Here is a 17,722-nt window from a genome sequence, read left to right on the forward strand (position 1 = left end):
GTACCCCCATGTTCATAGCAGCAATGTCAACAATAGCCAAAACATGGAAGGAGCCTAAATGTCCATCACCTGACGAATGGATCAAGAAGATGTGGTATATATTCACGATGGAGTACTACATGGCAATGAGAGGGAATGACATTTTTTGTATGTTCTAAACTCATTTTTCAATCCTTAGTGAAATGTATATCAAATAAATTCTCTTAAAGAAACATGTAAAGGAGTGTATAATAAAATTGTAACCATGTAAACAGTGCTAGTAACTTTATTTATTTTGTCTCTGCTTTTCTGTTTTTTAATTTTCTAAAATAAATCTGGATTAATTCCTTGCATAATATAAAAGTATTATGTAGCTTAGATTTTTTAATCAGTGATTAAAATGAAATATTTCTCATTCATTTACATTTTGATATAAAATGATACAATTGCCAATATCCTGAAATATCATTGAAATAAGTAATAATTTCTTTGAACCTTGAAATCTTAAATTATCATTTTGAATTCTTTTCATCTTATTTCAGTTAAAGAGCTTTTATTATGCTAGAGATTTCTTGGTGCATTGAATTTTCTGGCTTACTTGGAATCTGAGTGTAATTGTCTTAGGAGGGTTGGCTCTTAAATTCCTTTTTCTGTGGTTTTTCATGGTAGGATAATTTATTACTATGATAGGAGTTATTCTCATCCTAACACTAAGAACTTATTTCATATCAGATTTCTTAAAAGCAAACATGGGAAGGAATGCACCTCATAATCATTAATGATGAATGATGCTTTAAAATTAGACTCATAACTAAAATTATTTTATTTTATTACAGGAATTGAAACCTGATATAGTAACTAAATCTGCTCTCGGTGATGATATCAACTTCGAAAAAATCTGCAAAAAGGTATATCTACAATGGATTATCTTTCTTTTAAGAAAAGTTCCTTATTTATATCGTTGGCTTTATTTTTCTTGTCAGCCTTTTCCTTGAAGAGAAAACTTACAAACAAGCCAGTTACTATTAGTGTGTGATGATTTTTCCCCACTTGAGCTCCAATATTGCCACTAAAAAAATGTTTTATGGTAAATTATGAATACTGCTCTGCCTGCCACATCACCTTCAAAGTCCTTAAAGGTGTGTTGAGTTTAAAATGTGGCATTTATGTGTGAGACAACAATTAGTCTCTTATGACTAATGAGTACAAAGAGTATTTTTATTTTTTCCCAAGTAATTTTTATGACTGTTATTTAATCCCTTTTTCACCGCTCTGTGAAAGATTATTTTTATCCCCTTTGTCACAAATGAGGACCCGGAAGATTGGAAAGCATGAAGGGAGCCGAGTCACGTAGACCACTGTTAGGTGGCCCAGTTCGGACTGAGGACCAGTTCTCCTGCCTCATCCCTTCCTGTTTCCCCTTCTGCATTTCCTCTCACTCTGTGGGATCTATGTGAGAGAGTTCCAGCCTGGAAACAGATTTTGGATTAATTGAGGTTTCTGGGGTTTTCTGTTTTCACTTTCATTGGCATTTGCTCTAACCCGTATTATTTCTTATTTCATGCATTTGTGGTTTGTGCATTTGTGAAACTCTTTTTCTAGTTTCTTAATGTGGAAACTTGAGGTACTGGTTTCAGACCTTTCCTCTTATGTAACAGAAGCACTTAATGCTGTAGAGTTACTTCTCGGCACTCCTTTACCTGCTCCCTTAAATTTGGTATGTTGTATTCCCATCTTCTTCGAGTTCAAAATGTTTTAATTTTCCTTTGAAACTTCGTCTTTGACCAGGGGTTGAATTTGAAGTATATTGTTTAATTTCTGAGCAGTTAGGGGATTTTCTAGATATCTTTTCATTATTGTTTCCTTTTTGATCTATGAGCACACTTTCTATGATTGTTTTTGTGTGTTATGGTCCAGAACATGGCTTGTCTTGGTGACTATTTCATGTGCACTTGAAAATGGTATGTTTTCTCTTGGAATCAGTGTCTTAGAAATGTCAAGTAGGTCACGTTAGGTGTTGGTATTGTTCAGGCGATTTATATCTTTACTGATTTTCTGCCTGCTTGTTTTATTGATTACCAAGAGACACATGTTGGAATCTCCAACTATAAATGTCACCTTTCCCGCTGACTTCTCTACAATTGATATGAGACATGTTCAATTATAAAGCATTTTTTAAAAAATGTTTATTTATTTTGAGAGACAGTGCGCACATAGTAGGGGCAGGGGGAGAGAGAGGGAGAGAGAGAATCCCAAGCAGGCTGCATGCTCCAGACAGAGCACCACACAGCTTGCTCCCATGACCTAAGCCAAAATCAAGAGCTGGACTGAGCCAGCAAGGCACCCCTGAATTTTAAAGGATTTTAAGATGGTCAGAACATAAAAGGGTTTTGTTTGTTTGAAGGGAAGGAGAATTTATTGTTGTTGTCATTGTAACAACAACAACAAAAGCAACACTCAAGTCTTGAACGTGATTTTACAGTAGCCTCTTTATTTTGTAGTAGCATAATTGTACAGTAAATATTCTTATCTCATAGGATTTTCTTCATGAAGAGAGAAAAAACGGAATCCTGTTATGGTTTTAAACTATAGGTTGGTCTGTATCTCAGACGTAATAAAGACGTACAGGTTTAATAGAATAGTGGTAACTATAAAAATATTACAGGATGTAGTTTTGTTTTCTCTTGAGAGTTTAGAAAAATAATCATTTAAGATTTTACCAAAATAAATTTTTTGAACTTTCTGAATGCTAAATTCTAGAAGTATTTCATTAATGTTTCAGTTATGGTTAGAATAAAAAGCAATTTATTTGTAGTACTATAATAATGTTTCCATTTAAACTCTTAACAGTAAAACTTGGTAATATTTATTACTTACCTTGAACTTGAAAATACCCAAAATAAAAAATCCTGTTTTTGTGTGTTTTTATTTTCAATATAGTTCTTATTCTTAGCTGGATTGTTTTCACTTTGGAAGGTTAATATTAGTGTGTGTGTGTGTGTGTGTGTGTTATGTACATAAAATCAGCTTTTTAGAGGTGCCTGTGGGGCTCAGTCAGTTAAATGTCCAGTTTGATTTTGACTAGGTCATGATCTCATGGTTTGTTGGATCGAGCCTCACCTCAGGCTCTGCACTGACAGCATGGAGCCTGCTTGAGATTCCCTCTCTCTCCCTCCCTGCCCTTCTACTCCTCATACGTATGTGCCTGCTCTCTCTCAAACAAACTTTTTTTTTAAAGCAACTCAGTTTTTTAGAGTATCTTCTTCCATGTACACCCCTTCCTTCATTCAGCTTTCCATTGTGTGAAATATCATTTGTCCAAAAAATGGGGAAACAAATGTCTATATTAGCTTATCATTGTTACTTTGTATAAGTAGATTCATTTGCACAGGACAAGATTTGTAGTCATGAGACGTGTCATAGCAATTCAGGTCAAAAGTTGAGGATCTGCCTAGTGTCAAGTGAAACCTGGTTACATTTGTGCCCTGTTTGTACCTTCCTCCAAACAAAAGGAAGGGAGGGATGGAAAGTAGTTTTAATTCATCGAAGTTCTTGATGGAATCCTGCAGGGATTTAAAGCCAAGGGAGACTGTCCTGCATAAGAAACCATTTCAGATTCCTCCCAGGCTATTTGATTTCCCTGTTCTGTTAGTATTTTATTTCATTTGTGATATTCTTCCACTGGATTCAGGTTCTTCTGTATGGACATGTGTTGATTTTCTTAAAAATGAGGCAGACAGGAGTGTTGTGGAGGGAGGACTGATTGTGCTTCAGCGTGTCACAGAACAGCTGCTCAGTGGAAGAGAGCGTCACACGATGAAGTGTGTAACATAGAGCTCTGCATGTTTGAGGCTGTCTGACGAGCAGAGCAAACTAACTTGTGTAATATCTTATAGCTTGCACACGTCTTCCACATACAGTCCTATCTCCATTGATCTTACAACAGTGATCTCATGGGGAAAGCCTTCAGGGGTGTGTGTGTGTGTGTGTGTGTGTGTGTGTGTGTGTGTGTGTGTAGTCATAATAGTGTCTTCGTTTTTCAAACACAGCAAAGAGGTAGAAGGGTTAAGCAGACAGTTAATGTGTATATGATGAAATTTTAAAGCTAGAGAGTTGAAGGGTGAGAATTCTGACATTTCCAGACAGCTGGTGCAGAATTTCAGGAGCTTCCCAATTCACAACATCTGTTGCTTGCAAAGCAGTCCTCTGGGCAGTGTGGAATATAGGAAGGGAATAGGAGACACAGAGTATTTTCTAGAGTAATATGTTATCTTCTGGGGAGTAAAAGATAAGTTATAGTAAACAACCACAAGATAAGGGCAAGCAAATTAATATTGTTAACATCCACCAGTTGCCTGATTCATGAGATGCTGTCTATATGTTAGCTTTCTCTGGTAAGATAATTTCATTTAACAAATGAGACAGAGGGGTCCAGAAAGGTCAAAATATACCTGTAGTCATTAGCAGATGGCAGGCCCAAGGTCTAAACCCTGGTCCCTGCCTACAAAACAGAAGTTTAGGAGAAAATGCTGGAATGGGTCCCATATCTTCATGACTGTATTTTAGAGTCATGGTGTCTTAGGTTTTATATGAACTGAACAATTGGAAAGGCCTCCCATTGCCTTAAATGTGGACTCGGAGCCCTGGGTAGCATAGTTCTTCTGATCCAACTAACGGACTGGTTATTATCACCTCCCTAGATACTTTTAATAAACACAAACACTAATATATCTTTAGGTAAAGCCCAGAATTGAAATTATGTCTAATTAATATCAAAAACATTGCTACTAGCATTCTACCTCTACCAGTTCATTAAGAGTCCGTTTGTTTTAGGCAGCATTTCACAGGAATGAACAGTGCATGTAAGAGAGCTTTTTCATTTTTAGACTCTTGTTTATATTCACATGTACATTCTCAAAATTCCTTTCAGAATTGAATACCAAATGCTTGTGTTCATAATAAATAGCTGTATGCCAAAATAAAAGTTTTCCATAAAAAGATGAGGTGTTTTCTTTTTTTTATGTAATTTATTTGAAATGGAAGAAACTGGAGGTGTGTGAAAACCACAGTTTCCTGAGAATTTTCCATGGCAAATGTTGTGTCAACGTTAAATAAGGAAAGCTGTGGTTCCTTCAAACATCCTCTAATATTGTAAAGATTTTCTTCATGCAGGTGTAAAAACTGCTCGTAGACTTAGCCTTTTAAGCTTCAAACTAAGTTTATTTAAATTTAAGGTATATGACTGAATTTCTTCTATAAACCAACATAACATTTTTCATCTCTCCGAGGAAATTTGTCACATTCAGTTATTGGTACATTTGTCTTAACCTTTGAAATTAGAGCAAGACTGTGAGCTTCAGAAGATGGTGACTGTGTCCTGAGTGTGTAAGTTCGTGCCTTCACATATTGAGGCATGTTGTTATAAATAAATATACCAGTAAATAGAAAGAGGTAAACAGGGAGGCCTGGGTGGCTCAGTTGGTTGAGCGTCTGACTTCAGCTCAGGTCATGATCTCGCAGTTTGTGGGTTCGAGCCCCACATCGGGCTCTGTGCTGACAGCTCAGAGCCTGGAGCCTGCTTCAGATTCTTTGTCCCCCTCTCTCTCTGACCCTCCCCTGCTCATGCTGTCTCTCTCTCTCAAAAATAAATAAAAGATTAAAAAAATTAAAAAAAAAAAAGAAAGAGGTAAACAGTAAGTGAGGCAGAGAGGTAAACAGGAACAAAGTAAGGAGCGACAGAGGACTTGCAGGGTCTCAGGACAGCCTCTGCCCACTTGTTCACGTGAGCTCTCACATGCAGCTCAGTGTCCCCAGCAGAGTGCAGCCATGGTGGCTTGCAGCAGAGGCCCAGACCACCGCCAGAGCTAGGAGCCTGCACTGCCTTACTTCACAAGCATCTTTGTTAATCATTGTATTTGATTTCTTTCCAAGGGGCTTAGAGGGGACTTGGAGGGCAGTCACAGCTTGAGAGAAAAGTCACCTCAAATGGTTTGGAAGAAAACTGATTGAAAATACTAGACTGAGTTCAGAAAGCAGACTGTGAGTTTAGCTTCTTCCCAACTGGCTGGATAATCATGAAATCGAGTCAAGACTGTTAGTCTAATTATTGGATAAAATTATTGGTCTCCATTTGCTTTACCTCTTGTTAAAATTTTAAATCAAAACATGCATTGAATGAATTCAACTTGCTTTATTAAGAATAAATAGAAGTTTAAAATGTTAAATTTGTCTTTGTTAGGAGAAATAAAGAGCTTATTTAAATGGTTGTTGTCCTTTACAAAATGTGATATTCTTAACTAAGACTTTTATAAAATCAAAAATTTTAAGAAATAAATGTGTCACATTTTTTATTGGTCCAACTGAAATCCTTAGTATTTATAAAGTATGTGAGTATATATATGCCATTAACAGTTTTTCCATTTGCCTTTTTTCCCCATTAGAATTCTACTCCCCAAATTATAAGATGCTCAGATTAGCAAATTAGTAGTAGGCCGTTAAGAACAGGTATAAATTAATAAAAACAACTGGCAACTAAATGTAAGGAAGTTTGAAGGACTAGAGGTACCTTAAGGAGATCTGTACAATGCATTCTTTTTACAAAGATTGCTAGTCGGCAAAGGGAAGAAGCTTAAGTTTCTAGGAGTTTCTGCATTCTGGCTACTGTTGCTTTGCCATTAGTTGCATGACTTTAGACAGGTCGCTGACTCTGTTTGGCTCTGCTTTTTTTTCCTGTGTTTTTTTTTTTTTTTGTATTTTTTGTATGTGTGTTGTGTTTTTTCATTTCTCTAATAAACTCTTCCAGACCAAACACTCCATTAATGCGTTTTCAACCCCTCCAAAGTCGTTTTCGCATCAGATCTAAAAATGACAGGGCTGATCCTCTCAGTGTTCAGTTTTGTTTTGCCAGAAAAATGAAATGTTTTGTGCACCTTCACATACTCTGCAGGATTTTTATGAAATTTCTACACTGTTATCTGTTGATGTTTAAGTATTCTTAAATAGCTCTCACATTTTTACAAATTTCAGTATAACAGGAGTAGTTTGTTCTCTAAGATATTTGGCGATGGTGTTGAGTAACTGACCTTATCAGAATTTCCAGTTTGTAAAAATTAGAAGCAATAGAGACATGTTAAAATGTATATTTGTAGATATGATTATGTACAAAGTAGGTTTGTCACATAACTATAAGATAGTGTTGTTAAATAGATTTCTAGCTAAATGAGAATTTGAGAAGCTATTTGTCTTCTTTTTGCCTAAAGATGCTGATATAGTAACTTTAAATATTTTGGTCAAAGTTTTTGTATTTTTTGTTTCTAGCTTTATTCTTATATGTCAATTCTAGCTGTAACTGACATATAACAAACATTGTGTAAGTTTAAGTTATACGACTTGATGGTTTGATACACATACATCTTGTGAAAGATTACCTTAATATGGTTATTAACACATCTATCACCTTAGATAATTACAATTTTTTGTGTGGTAAGAACATTTAAGATTTATTCCCAGAAACTTTCAAGTATATAATAAAGTGTTGTTATGTATAATCACATGGTGAGTATAAGCACTCTAGAACTTACTCATCTTTTAACTAGAAGTTTGTACATTTTGACCAAAATCTCCCCATTTCCTCCACCACTAATACTAGTCTCTGGCAATCAGCATTCCGCTCTTGCTTCTGTAATTTTGGGTGTTTTTAAATTCAACATATAAGTCCTACTGTGCAGTATTTGTCTTTCTGTCTGATTTATTTCACTCTTTGTAATGCCTACCAGGCTCATCCACATTGTTGCAGATGGAAGAACTTTCTTCTTTCTCATGGCTAAATAATATTCCATTGTGTATGTGTATGTGTACATATACATATGCCCGTATGTATTTATGTATATACACACATTTTCTTTATTCATTTCATTTACCAGTGGACTCTTGGCTGTTTCCATGTCTTGCTATCATGAATAGTACTGCAGTGAACACAGCATCTCTCTGAGTTAGCAACTTCATTTACTTCTGGTTTTACTTTGTTTAGGAACCTCATCTGTTCTCCCTCATGGCTGTACTAGTTTCCTTCTCACCAGCAGTGTGCCAGGGTTCCCTTTTCTCCTTGTGCTCGCCAACACTTGTTAGCTCGTGTTTTGTTGGTACTAGCCATCCTGACAGGTGTGAGATGATCTCTCGGTGTGGTTTTGGGGTGCATTTCCCCAGAGATGAGGCATGCTGAGCTTCTCATGTACCTGTTGGCCATTTCTTCTTTGGACCTATAGCTGTTCAAGTCCTGTGCCCATTTTGTAATCAGATTTTATTTTTATTTTCATTTTGTTTTATTTATTTGCTGTTGAGTTGTATGAGTTCCTTCCAGATTTTGGTTTTTAGCCCCTTGAGATCTGGTTTGCAGAATTTTTTCCCATTATGTAGATTGCCTTTTCACTTTGTTGATTGTTTCTTTTGTTTTGCAGCAAGTTTTAGTTTCATGTTGCCCCACTAGATTATGCCCCAGATTACATGATGACTTACTTGTTCAGGGGCTGTATTATTTTTGTCACCATGAATTGTATTGTTTCTTTATCATGGATTATCCAAGTGACTTATCTAATGAGAATAGTGACAAATTCCTGTTACCTAATGCTCATTTTAAAAAATTATGGTAGATTTTCTTGTACTCACTTCTTAATGTTTATGTAAGTATATTATTTTAATTGGCAGCCTGATTCTACTGCAACTGAAAGGGCAATTGCTAGACTAGCAGTGCATCCTCTTCTGAAGAAAAAGATAGATGTGCTAAAAGGTATGACTTCAGTGACTTTTGAGCTTTGTACTTAAAGGCACTTGGGTATATGATCCTGAAAAGATGGCTATTCATTTATTGATTCTATGGGGTTTTTTTTCATTTTGAGGACCTTTTATAAGTATCTCCTTCAAATATTTTTAAATGTGGTAAGGTGCCTGATAATATGGAAGTTATTTGATGTCTAATAAAAAACTTGTGTTTTTCCTAGATTCTAACATATAAATATGTATATATAACATATATTCATGGTAATTTGAATACAGTTGGTTTGCTAAATATTGATGTAATTCATAATACTACTTTTGATATGGCCACGTAGTCACATAATTTTTGTTATTATAAAATGCATTGAAAGAATTAAATCTTGTCACAGACTAGAAGATATTTATTTTTATGTCTGAAAGCACAATTTATAATGTGCCACAATCATTTCAACACAATTTTGCTGAAAACATGAGAGTGGCCATTTTATTTTTCTTATTTGTATTCACTTAAGTTTTTACTGTTTTTTGTAATTCTAAGGCCTGAAAGGATGGTTAATTTTAGAGTTTTCAATTGACTACCTCTGAGCATTTCTTCTCAGTTTCGTTTTTTAAAGGCACTAAAATTCTTTTGTGGGCTCAGATCTGTCATACATATTTAATGTAATTGCAGCTGTCCTCTTAAGTGTTTTCAAAGAATTTAAGAAATACAGTGATGTTTTATTGTTTGTTTTAATGCTGCAACAAGTCATGTGCTATTTCTTTTGCAGCTGCTGTCAAAGCTTTTAAAGATGCGAGACAAAATGTTGTTGAAGTTAACTCGTCAAAGAATGCTTCAGCAGGAAATCCTTCCAAGGACACTTTGTGTTCAAATGATGATGCCAGTAAGTTACAGCATGAAGGAACTATTGTCAGTGAGGAAAAAATGAAAGAAGCCAAAATATTGGCAAAGAAACCAATAAATTCTAAAGAAAAAGTAACCAAGATGGAACATGGACTCAGTTCTGTAGACATTCCTGCCTCTCCATCCCAGCCTTCTGTAAGGGGTTCTGTACTTCCGTCTGAACCCCAGAAGACACCTGCCGGCCCAAAAATGAAAACAGTAAATAAAACCAAAAAAAGGAAAAGGTCTAGGAGGTCCCTTGGTGGTGACAGTGATGGAGAAGAATCACAGGAGGAAGAAAAGGAGTATTTTGATGATAGCACAGAAGAAAGGTTTTACAAACAGTCTTCAGTGTCTGAGGATAGTGACAGCGGTGATGACTTCTTCATTGGGAAAGTCAGACGGACACGAAAGAAGGAAAGTAGTTGCCCTTCTTCAGTTAAGGAACAAAACCCCCCCAAGAAAGCATTGACTGAAGAGGATGTACTTGAAACCTCTCAGAGTATAAGAAATGACAGAAACATACCACGTACAGAATTAAGGAAGTTTGAGTCAGTGTTTTTCCATTCTTTATCTGGATCTAAAAGCTCTGGAAGGTAAGAGTATTTTGTCTATCCTAAAATAATTATTAGTTCTTAATTTGTTTTTTAAATATGAAATATCAGCCCATCCCAAGGATGACAGAAATCTCTCTCCCGTACATACATGTAGGTTGTACAGCACATCCTATGTTTAGACTTGGCCCTTTTGAATGTTCTATTTGGATAATATATACAAATACACATATGCGAGGGGTGCGTGGGCAGCTCAGTTGGTTGAGTTTCAGCTCAGGTCATGATCTCATGGTTCCTGGGTTCAAGCTCATGTTGGGCTCCATGCTGACTATGGAACCTGCTTGAGATTCTCTGTGTCTTTCCCTCTCTCTGCCCTGCTTGTCCTCTCTTTTTCTCTCTCAAAATAAATAAACTTAAAAAAAATACACGATAGTGCCACAATTTATCCCATAGCCAGATAATTTGTCTAGCTAATTTAAGTTTATCCCTTAGATGACCAACGTCTTCAAATTTTGAATTTGCTATTGATGAAAACCTTTTGAAAATGTCTCACGTATCTTACTCTTTAAACAGAACTTCCTGAAGAGAACAGTGGGCTTTGTTTTTGAAAACCCAGGCCATTATTTTAAGCATCAGTCTTTTTCTTTCGAAATGTTTGCTCTCACTGAGCTTCTCCACACTCCTGTGTATTTGCTCGTGTCCCTGCCTCTGTCCTTGCTGTTCACCACCACTTTTCACAGCTCCTCTGTGATAGGTCAGTGAGGTTAATTTCATTTGTAATTCTGACCTGGTAGGGGATAGCTTCACACTTAGTTAGCTTATTTCTTTAGTAACAGCTCTTTTCTTCAAAACACTATTTTTGTAAAATCAGGGGTAATTTTTAATAGAACAAAAATTTGTGATGTTAGCATTTTCCAGAGAAGTTAAGAGTATAGAAAAGACACACAACCATATTTGGAACCCTAAAATCAATTAAAATTGGTTTTGTATCTCCCAAACCTTCCATTTCTCACAAAATGTTGCATGTGACTCATTCCTGCTTTATGAAGATTTTGGATAGTTTTCAAGAGTAGACACAGTACATATGTAGCCAAGATAAGATATTTTGTGACCAGGAGTCCCTGTAAGGAAAGGGGGTGAGAAGTAAATTCACATGTTTCTCATGTAATATTGGGATCTAACAAACTTTGATACAGCTAAAACTTGGGGGGAGGGTATCATTTTTTAATTGATTGTTGATGGGATGAGAGAGTACATTAGTCCTTTCAATTTTATCCCTAGTTTTCTTTTTTTTTCTGATGTCTTCTGAAAGTCATTTATCTTTTTAAAGTCCTAATGGTCTTTTTCTTCTTTTTGAAATTGCAGAGAACAGGCTCCAAAAAGCAAAACCCCAGGTATGTATTACTGGCTTCCCACCTTTACATGCAGTTAACTAATGCTTTGCCAGAATGGAAGGATGAAAACTCCAACTTCCTTCATAGCCTGAATAAATTATTGACCCAAAGGAAGGGGAACAGAGCATCTGCTAATTTTCAGTGTGATTTTTAAAGTTTAATTTTTGTTGTTGTTTTTACCTATCTGCTTTCAAGAGGAAAGGTGTAAACAAAACTTATCAGGACATATTGGGTCTATTTGATTTCTCTTGAGCTGAATTATCATATAAGGTATATCTTCGTCAACACCATGCTGTTAAACATTCAGTAACAAGTATGTTACTTTCTGGGGTAAGAGTAAAATCAGTATTTTCACGTTAATTTGTAACAAATCGAATTAAACATATTCGGGTAGTCTGACTTCTGTACCTAATCCCAAACTCTCACTGGCTTAAAATAATGAAAATCTTTCTCACTCACCTCACAGTCTGCTGTGAATTGACAGAGGGGCTGTGTTTCACAGAGTAATTCAAGGATCAGGCTCTTTTCATCTTGTAGTTCCTTCCCCCTGCAGTTTCCATTTGGCCAGTACAAGGGAAGAAGAACATGGAGAATTGTGCAGGGGGTTTTCATTGGCCAGGCCTGAAAGTGGCAGGAATCAGGCTCACAATTCATTAGTCAGAATTCAATTATACGATGCCATTTAGCCACAGGGAAGCTAAGAAATGTAGTGTAATTGTGTGGTTCGGAGGAAAAAGAAAGTGGAATTTCTTAAAGCCCTCTAATTGTCTGCCACTAACCATCCTTCTCTCACCAGACATGAGAGATTCCAGTTCACTGCCCCTCCCCCCCACAGCACACTTCTCTCCTTCCCCCGGAAGCCACTTCAGAGTCCCGTCCAGGCACTGCATCCAGCTCAAAGCCCAGCATCATCCATCTACTGGATGAGGCGGTACTTTCTATCCGGTCTCCTGCATGGGACTGCTCAAAGTTTGGTGGCCTGGCCACTAACACACAGACTGCCTGTCCCCAGTTCATACCAAATATTTAGTGGCAGATCAGGTAGAAGGTAACCACAGTACAAACTCCCAGTCAGTTAAGGGAGAATTGGGAGGCACATACCATGTCTACCACTACGTGAGCAAAAGTAGTGAAGGGGCAGGAAGAACTTCCTTACCTATTGTTCTTCTTGGCTTTTGACTAATTTCTGGGGAGATTTTTGCTCTGTGGCCACACCTGACGTAGACATTTGGTATAATTTCCTTGGGGGTTGTACCAAGTGACTGGTAAAAACATACAGCCCTTGAGACACTTCAAAGTCTTCAACATTGGGGCGCCTGGGTGGCTCAGTCGGTTGAGCCTCCGGCTTCGGCTCAGGTCAGATCTCACGTTCATTCATGGGTTCGAGCCCCGCGTCAGGCTCTGTGCTGACAGCTAGCTCAGAGCCTGGAGCCTGCTTCCGGTTCTGTGTCTCCTCTCTCTGCTCCTCCCCCTCTCATGCTCTGTCTCTCTCTGTATCAAAAATAAATAAAACATTAAAAAACAACAACAACAAAGTTTTCAACATTCAAGAGTTTTTTCAGCCCAGTCTTAGGATTTCTCTCACAACACAGGTCCCTCAAAAACATAGTGGATTTCTGACTTCTTAATTTCCAGTTAATCCATCCATGAGCTAGTCACCACACCAGCCATTTTTTCCTAGAGCAAGTTGTCAGACTCGCCTTCTTTACATTTGAGGGTATTTTTCCCCACCCGCAAGCGTCATTCCCTGAGCGTGCTGTGTTGAGACCCTCAGGTTTGGTTGAGAAGGCCATCCCCTGGGCTTAACTTTGCTCCTGAATCTCCTTAGGCCTTTACTGCCTAAAATCTTAGTCTTCCATCTTACTTTTTGAAGTCCAGAGGCTTTTCTAAACCTTAAGTTAGTTCCCAGATATCTGGATTCTCTGTTCATTTTAGTTTCTGCCTGTGAGCTGGCCAATTCTTTCCTGGACACGCTCTTTTTTATATTCTGTTGCCAGAGAGCCCTCAGTACACGAATTCTTTTATTCTTTCCAACCACCGTTTGCTTCCCAGGTTCTCAACTGGGAAGAGAGAGGCTGGCCACAGTTTTACCCATTTTATTGGCATAGGAGACATGCGCACTTTTCCGCCTCAAGCATCCATTCCCTTACAACCTACCTCTGAGCCTCTGAGCCACTTCCACATCTGTATGTTACTATAATGGCCGCGTGCTCCTTCCAGGAGCACTTTGCTCTTACCCGTCATGGACTCCCTGCTGTCGCATGCAACCGTCTAATCCTGGCCTAATCCTGGCAATTCCTTTCTCATTCCTCACAGCCTGTGTGCTGCTTGCAGCCTCCTTTGGTCTAGTGCCTCTGGGATTTCTCTGTGCTCTCTAGGCGCAGAGAAAGAGAATGAAAGGCTCGAATGTGAGGTTTTTATGGTCAGGCCTTTTGTTCACATGTCTTTGGCTGTAACTCAGCTGCATGGCCTCATCTGGAGTGCTTCCTGGCTGTGCACCAGCGGGAAAAGGAAAGTAGGACTGGCACACACGTGGTGTCTGCCTCACTTACCTTATATTCGGACACAGGGTAACTGTAAACTGCAGGCACCCCTCGCCTCCCCAGTAAGGAGACCCAAGGGGAAAGGTTTTTGTTTCTTGGCTTAGCTTATGTATTTGGAGTATTTAATTTATAGTGTGTTTATACATATAAATATAGTTTACCTTATTACTGAAAATATATATTAGTTTAGAATACTGCCTTAAATTTCACTTTTTATGAAACAGTTTCATTTAACATTTAAACTCTTCATTGTATCTACAGTAATGTTTTAGAAATGGTATCCCTAACTATATGCGTTTGTTTGCACAAATTAAAATTATGATCTTGAGGAGGCTTTTGACAGTGAATGATGTATTAACAGTGATTGCAGTGGAGAAATTACACTTCCCTTGTACTAAAAATCTATTACATTTTTGTCTCTCTTTTTCCCCTCTGAATCTATAAAACACGAATTAATTCATGTCTTTTCTGGACAGTGTGTTTCTCCCAAACAGTACTTTGTTGTTCAGAATAACATAATTTAAGTATCTTATGATTTAAGAAGCTCTAAGGACTAGAAATAACTTGCCACCCTCATTTCTGGTGGATAATCTTATGACTGGAAAAGAACTTTGTCTTATATTTGAGTAAATTTAGTAATTTATCTTACAATAATCTTGTGTTCAGTAACAGAAGGGAGTGGAATCAGTGAGTAGCCCTTTGAAAATCCATCTTCCATCACCATGGTCAGATCCAGTATCTTACTAAACACATGTGAGTTTTCTGGCAACAACTGCTTTATACATGGATATCCTAAACTAACGGTGTTCCTTTGAAAATATGCTCTTTTCTTTTTTCTTTTTCTTTCTTTCTTTTTTTTTTCTTGGCCTTCCATGTTGTCTGCATTGTTTCTGTCTTACTGCCAGTGTAAATTAGACAGCACAGCATATATGAGGAGATACACAGTAAACATCTGTCTAAAAGGTTGGAAGACGTGTGGCTTATAATTGCTGCTCCTGTGTATGTTACAATTTCAGACTGTTTCCTTTTAGACTTAGATATTTAATTGTGATGTAGTCCATTGAAGTAAAACTAAATTCCTTCATTAAATACTGTGGGAGAAATGAAATGTCTTTATCTTATACGCTGTTTAGGTGTTTAGTTTTCACTATGTTTGCTTTCTCCTCCCAGGTTTTCGGCAAAATGAACCTCAGCTCAAGAATCTGTTTAACAAGAGTGCACCGAGAGGACTTGAAAACTCAAAACAGCAGTCACAGCTGCCCCTTCATCCTTCATGGGAAGCGAGCCGGAGGCGGAAAGAACAGCAATCGAAAATTGCTGTGTTTCAGGGGAAAAAAATTACATTTGATGATTGATGAGGACCTCTTTCTGTGAAGCAGCCTGTTGTTCAAGTTATGTTTACATAAGCCATCCAAAAAATCAAGTACATACTTAACTTGCTTTTTAATAATATCCCCACACTCTTCCCTCCACGCGAGAATTCTGGAATCCCAGCTCCTCAGACTTGGTCACGTGCACTTATGAAGGGAATTCCACAAGAGTAGCTCTTGTTTCTTGCCGTGAATATGAATGTTGACGAGATACACTTAAAATAACAGTGGAGAATAGGAGGAAATTGTAATTATTTAAAATAGATCACCTTTCCTAAAACTTACTCTTAGAAAACGAAGATAGTCCCTTTTATTATGGGTATGAAGATAATAACTTACAAAAATAAATGTTAATTTTTATTATACTTCTAATGATTTATGACCTACTCTTTGACTTCTAAAATCATGTCCAGTTTTTGATTTCTGAATTTTATCTCAAGTTTTTAGGCAACATGCATGTGTAAGTATAGCAACACAAACAAAAAATTGGTTATATATTTCACTGCATAGAAATATTTGTTTAAATCAAGAATGTATAACATCTAATTACTTTACCTAATGTGCTTTTGTGGAAACATTTTTGTGGAATCATGGATTGGAATTTATTTAGAAGGACAAATTCTGAAGGCTGTGTGATTGAAGGAGCATTTCTGGGTAACCGAGTGAGGCTGTGAGGTGACTCACAGAGGGAGGGGCCACTCGTGGTGTACAGTACTGTTGTTTCAAAGGAGGACGTGATTTTAAAAATCCTTTCAAGTGTTTCACTTTTGCTTCTCTGGAAGAAATTAAACTTCTTGGTTAACTAACTAAAAAGATAACAAAATTCCATGTTGCTCTTAATGGCAGGAAAAGGCCACTGGTTAGCAGAAATTCTTAAGCTCTGGAGAGTCATTTCTGTCATTTTTAAGAGCTTAAGAATTTAGATAACAGTGGAATTCAAGAGATTATACAGGAAGAAAATTGTTTTCAACTGTGTTGAATGCAAAATTTGCTTTTCCTGCTTTAAAATTTTGATTTTGACATATCGGTTATATAAAATTAAAATTAATTTCCATTGAAAGTTTAATTATGGAAAATTATTACAGGAGAGGTGAAAGAAAAATGTCTCTGTGCCTACTCAGATTTAGCCAAACTGTGACGTGGCGATCACAGTCTTGCAGGCCACCACATCTGTCCAAGACTTACCCTACTGCAAGGAGTTAGGGCCGAGCTACAGGGATGGAGGGAAGAGCTCACACAAGACCACTGTCACTTCTGACACCAGCTGCAGGTTTGGAGGTGGGAGCTGTGGGGGAAGGGTTCCCCAAATACCCTTCAGTTCAAATGTTTGCTACAAAACTCACAGAGTTTACTGAAACCTACACACCCACACCCACTTAAACCTATTCAGAGTTAATGTTTATTATAGGGAAAGGGTACAAATTAGAACCTGTCAAAGGAAGAGATGCATAGGACCATGTCTGTGAGGATTCTAACACAAAGCTTCTGTTGTTCAGGATGCTTACCATCCCGGCATCAGTGAGCATAGAGTTTGGCCAGTCTTAGAAGCTCACTCAGCTTTTGGTGCCCAGAATTTCTGTGGTGCCGCAGTATGTAAGCATGATCTGTTGATAGCCCCGATGCCTATAGGTAGCTGCTGCCCTAAACAAAGATACTTCTATCAGGTGTTTTGTAGATTACCTCCAAGAAGCTAAAGGCAAAAAGTTCCCCTCTTTGGGCAAAGCCAAGTTCTTTACTGCACAGTATTCTTTACCCACATCCTCCAGACAGTAACAATTTACCACATTTGCTTTATCCTTGGCTCTCATCCTCCTTCCCTTCCCCTCCTCCTCATCTTTCTCCTCTTCTTTTTCTCTTTTCTCCCTTCTCTCTCTTTGCTATTGTTTTTGTTATAATATTCCATTTGTCTTCTTATCATGTTCAGGTTTTTCTCTACTTCCTTGAACATATGGAACATTAATAGCTGTTTCAGTGATCTTGTCTGCAGTGGTTCTTAATTTGGGTCAGTTTTACCCGTAGGGAACATTTGGCAACATCTGCAGATATTTTGTATTACATCTCGTGGACATGGGCCAGGGACGCTACTAAACGTTCTGCATAATATACAGCAAGAAATTATCAGGCCCAAAATGTCAGCAGTGCCGAGATTGAGAAACCTTGGCCTGGGGTTCATTTGGCTTCCTTCTAGAGGCATTCCCATTTTGAGCATCCTGCCTGATGCTTTGTCTGT

The 17,722-nt window shown here is 37.6% G+C and overlaps 1 protein-coding gene across 2 annotated transcripts in view; it reads left to right on the forward strand.

Moving 5' to 3' along the window:
• The window catches only part of SRFBP1 (serum response factor binding protein 1), a 60,869-nt gene extending 45,002 nt beyond the window's left edge, over positions 1 to 15,867 (forward strand). Inside the window, exons 4-9 of one of the 2 annotated variants that reach the window (XR_003909709.1) lie at positions 816 to 887; positions 8,683 to 8,764; positions 9,519 to 10,227; positions 11,551 to 11,579; positions 14,789 to 14,875; positions 15,293 to 15,371. Coding sequence is in view for 1 of the 2 variants with exons in the window: in XM_029941738.1 (XP_029797598.1) it covers positions 816 to 887; positions 8,683 to 8,764; positions 9,519 to 10,227; positions 11,551 to 11,579; positions 15,293 to 15,477 (1,077 nt within the window). In the remaining variant the exon portion in view is untranslated. Of the gene's footprint in view, positions 1 to 815; positions 888 to 8,682; positions 8,765 to 9,518; positions 10,228 to 11,550; positions 11,580 to 14,788; positions 14,876 to 15,292 lie in introns of both variants that reach the window. The other variant, XM_029941738.1, reaches the window with a different exon arrangement.
• Positions 15,868 to 17,722: the final 1,855 nt, after the last annotated feature.

This window comes from Suricata suricatta, chromosome 6, assembly GCF_006229205.1.
Source record: "Suricata suricatta isolate VVHF042 chromosome 6, meerkat_22Aug2017_6uvM2_HiC, whole genome shotgun sequence".
Taxonomy (NCBI): Eukaryota; Metazoa; Chordata; class Mammalia; order Carnivora; family Herpestidae; genus Suricata; species Suricata suricatta.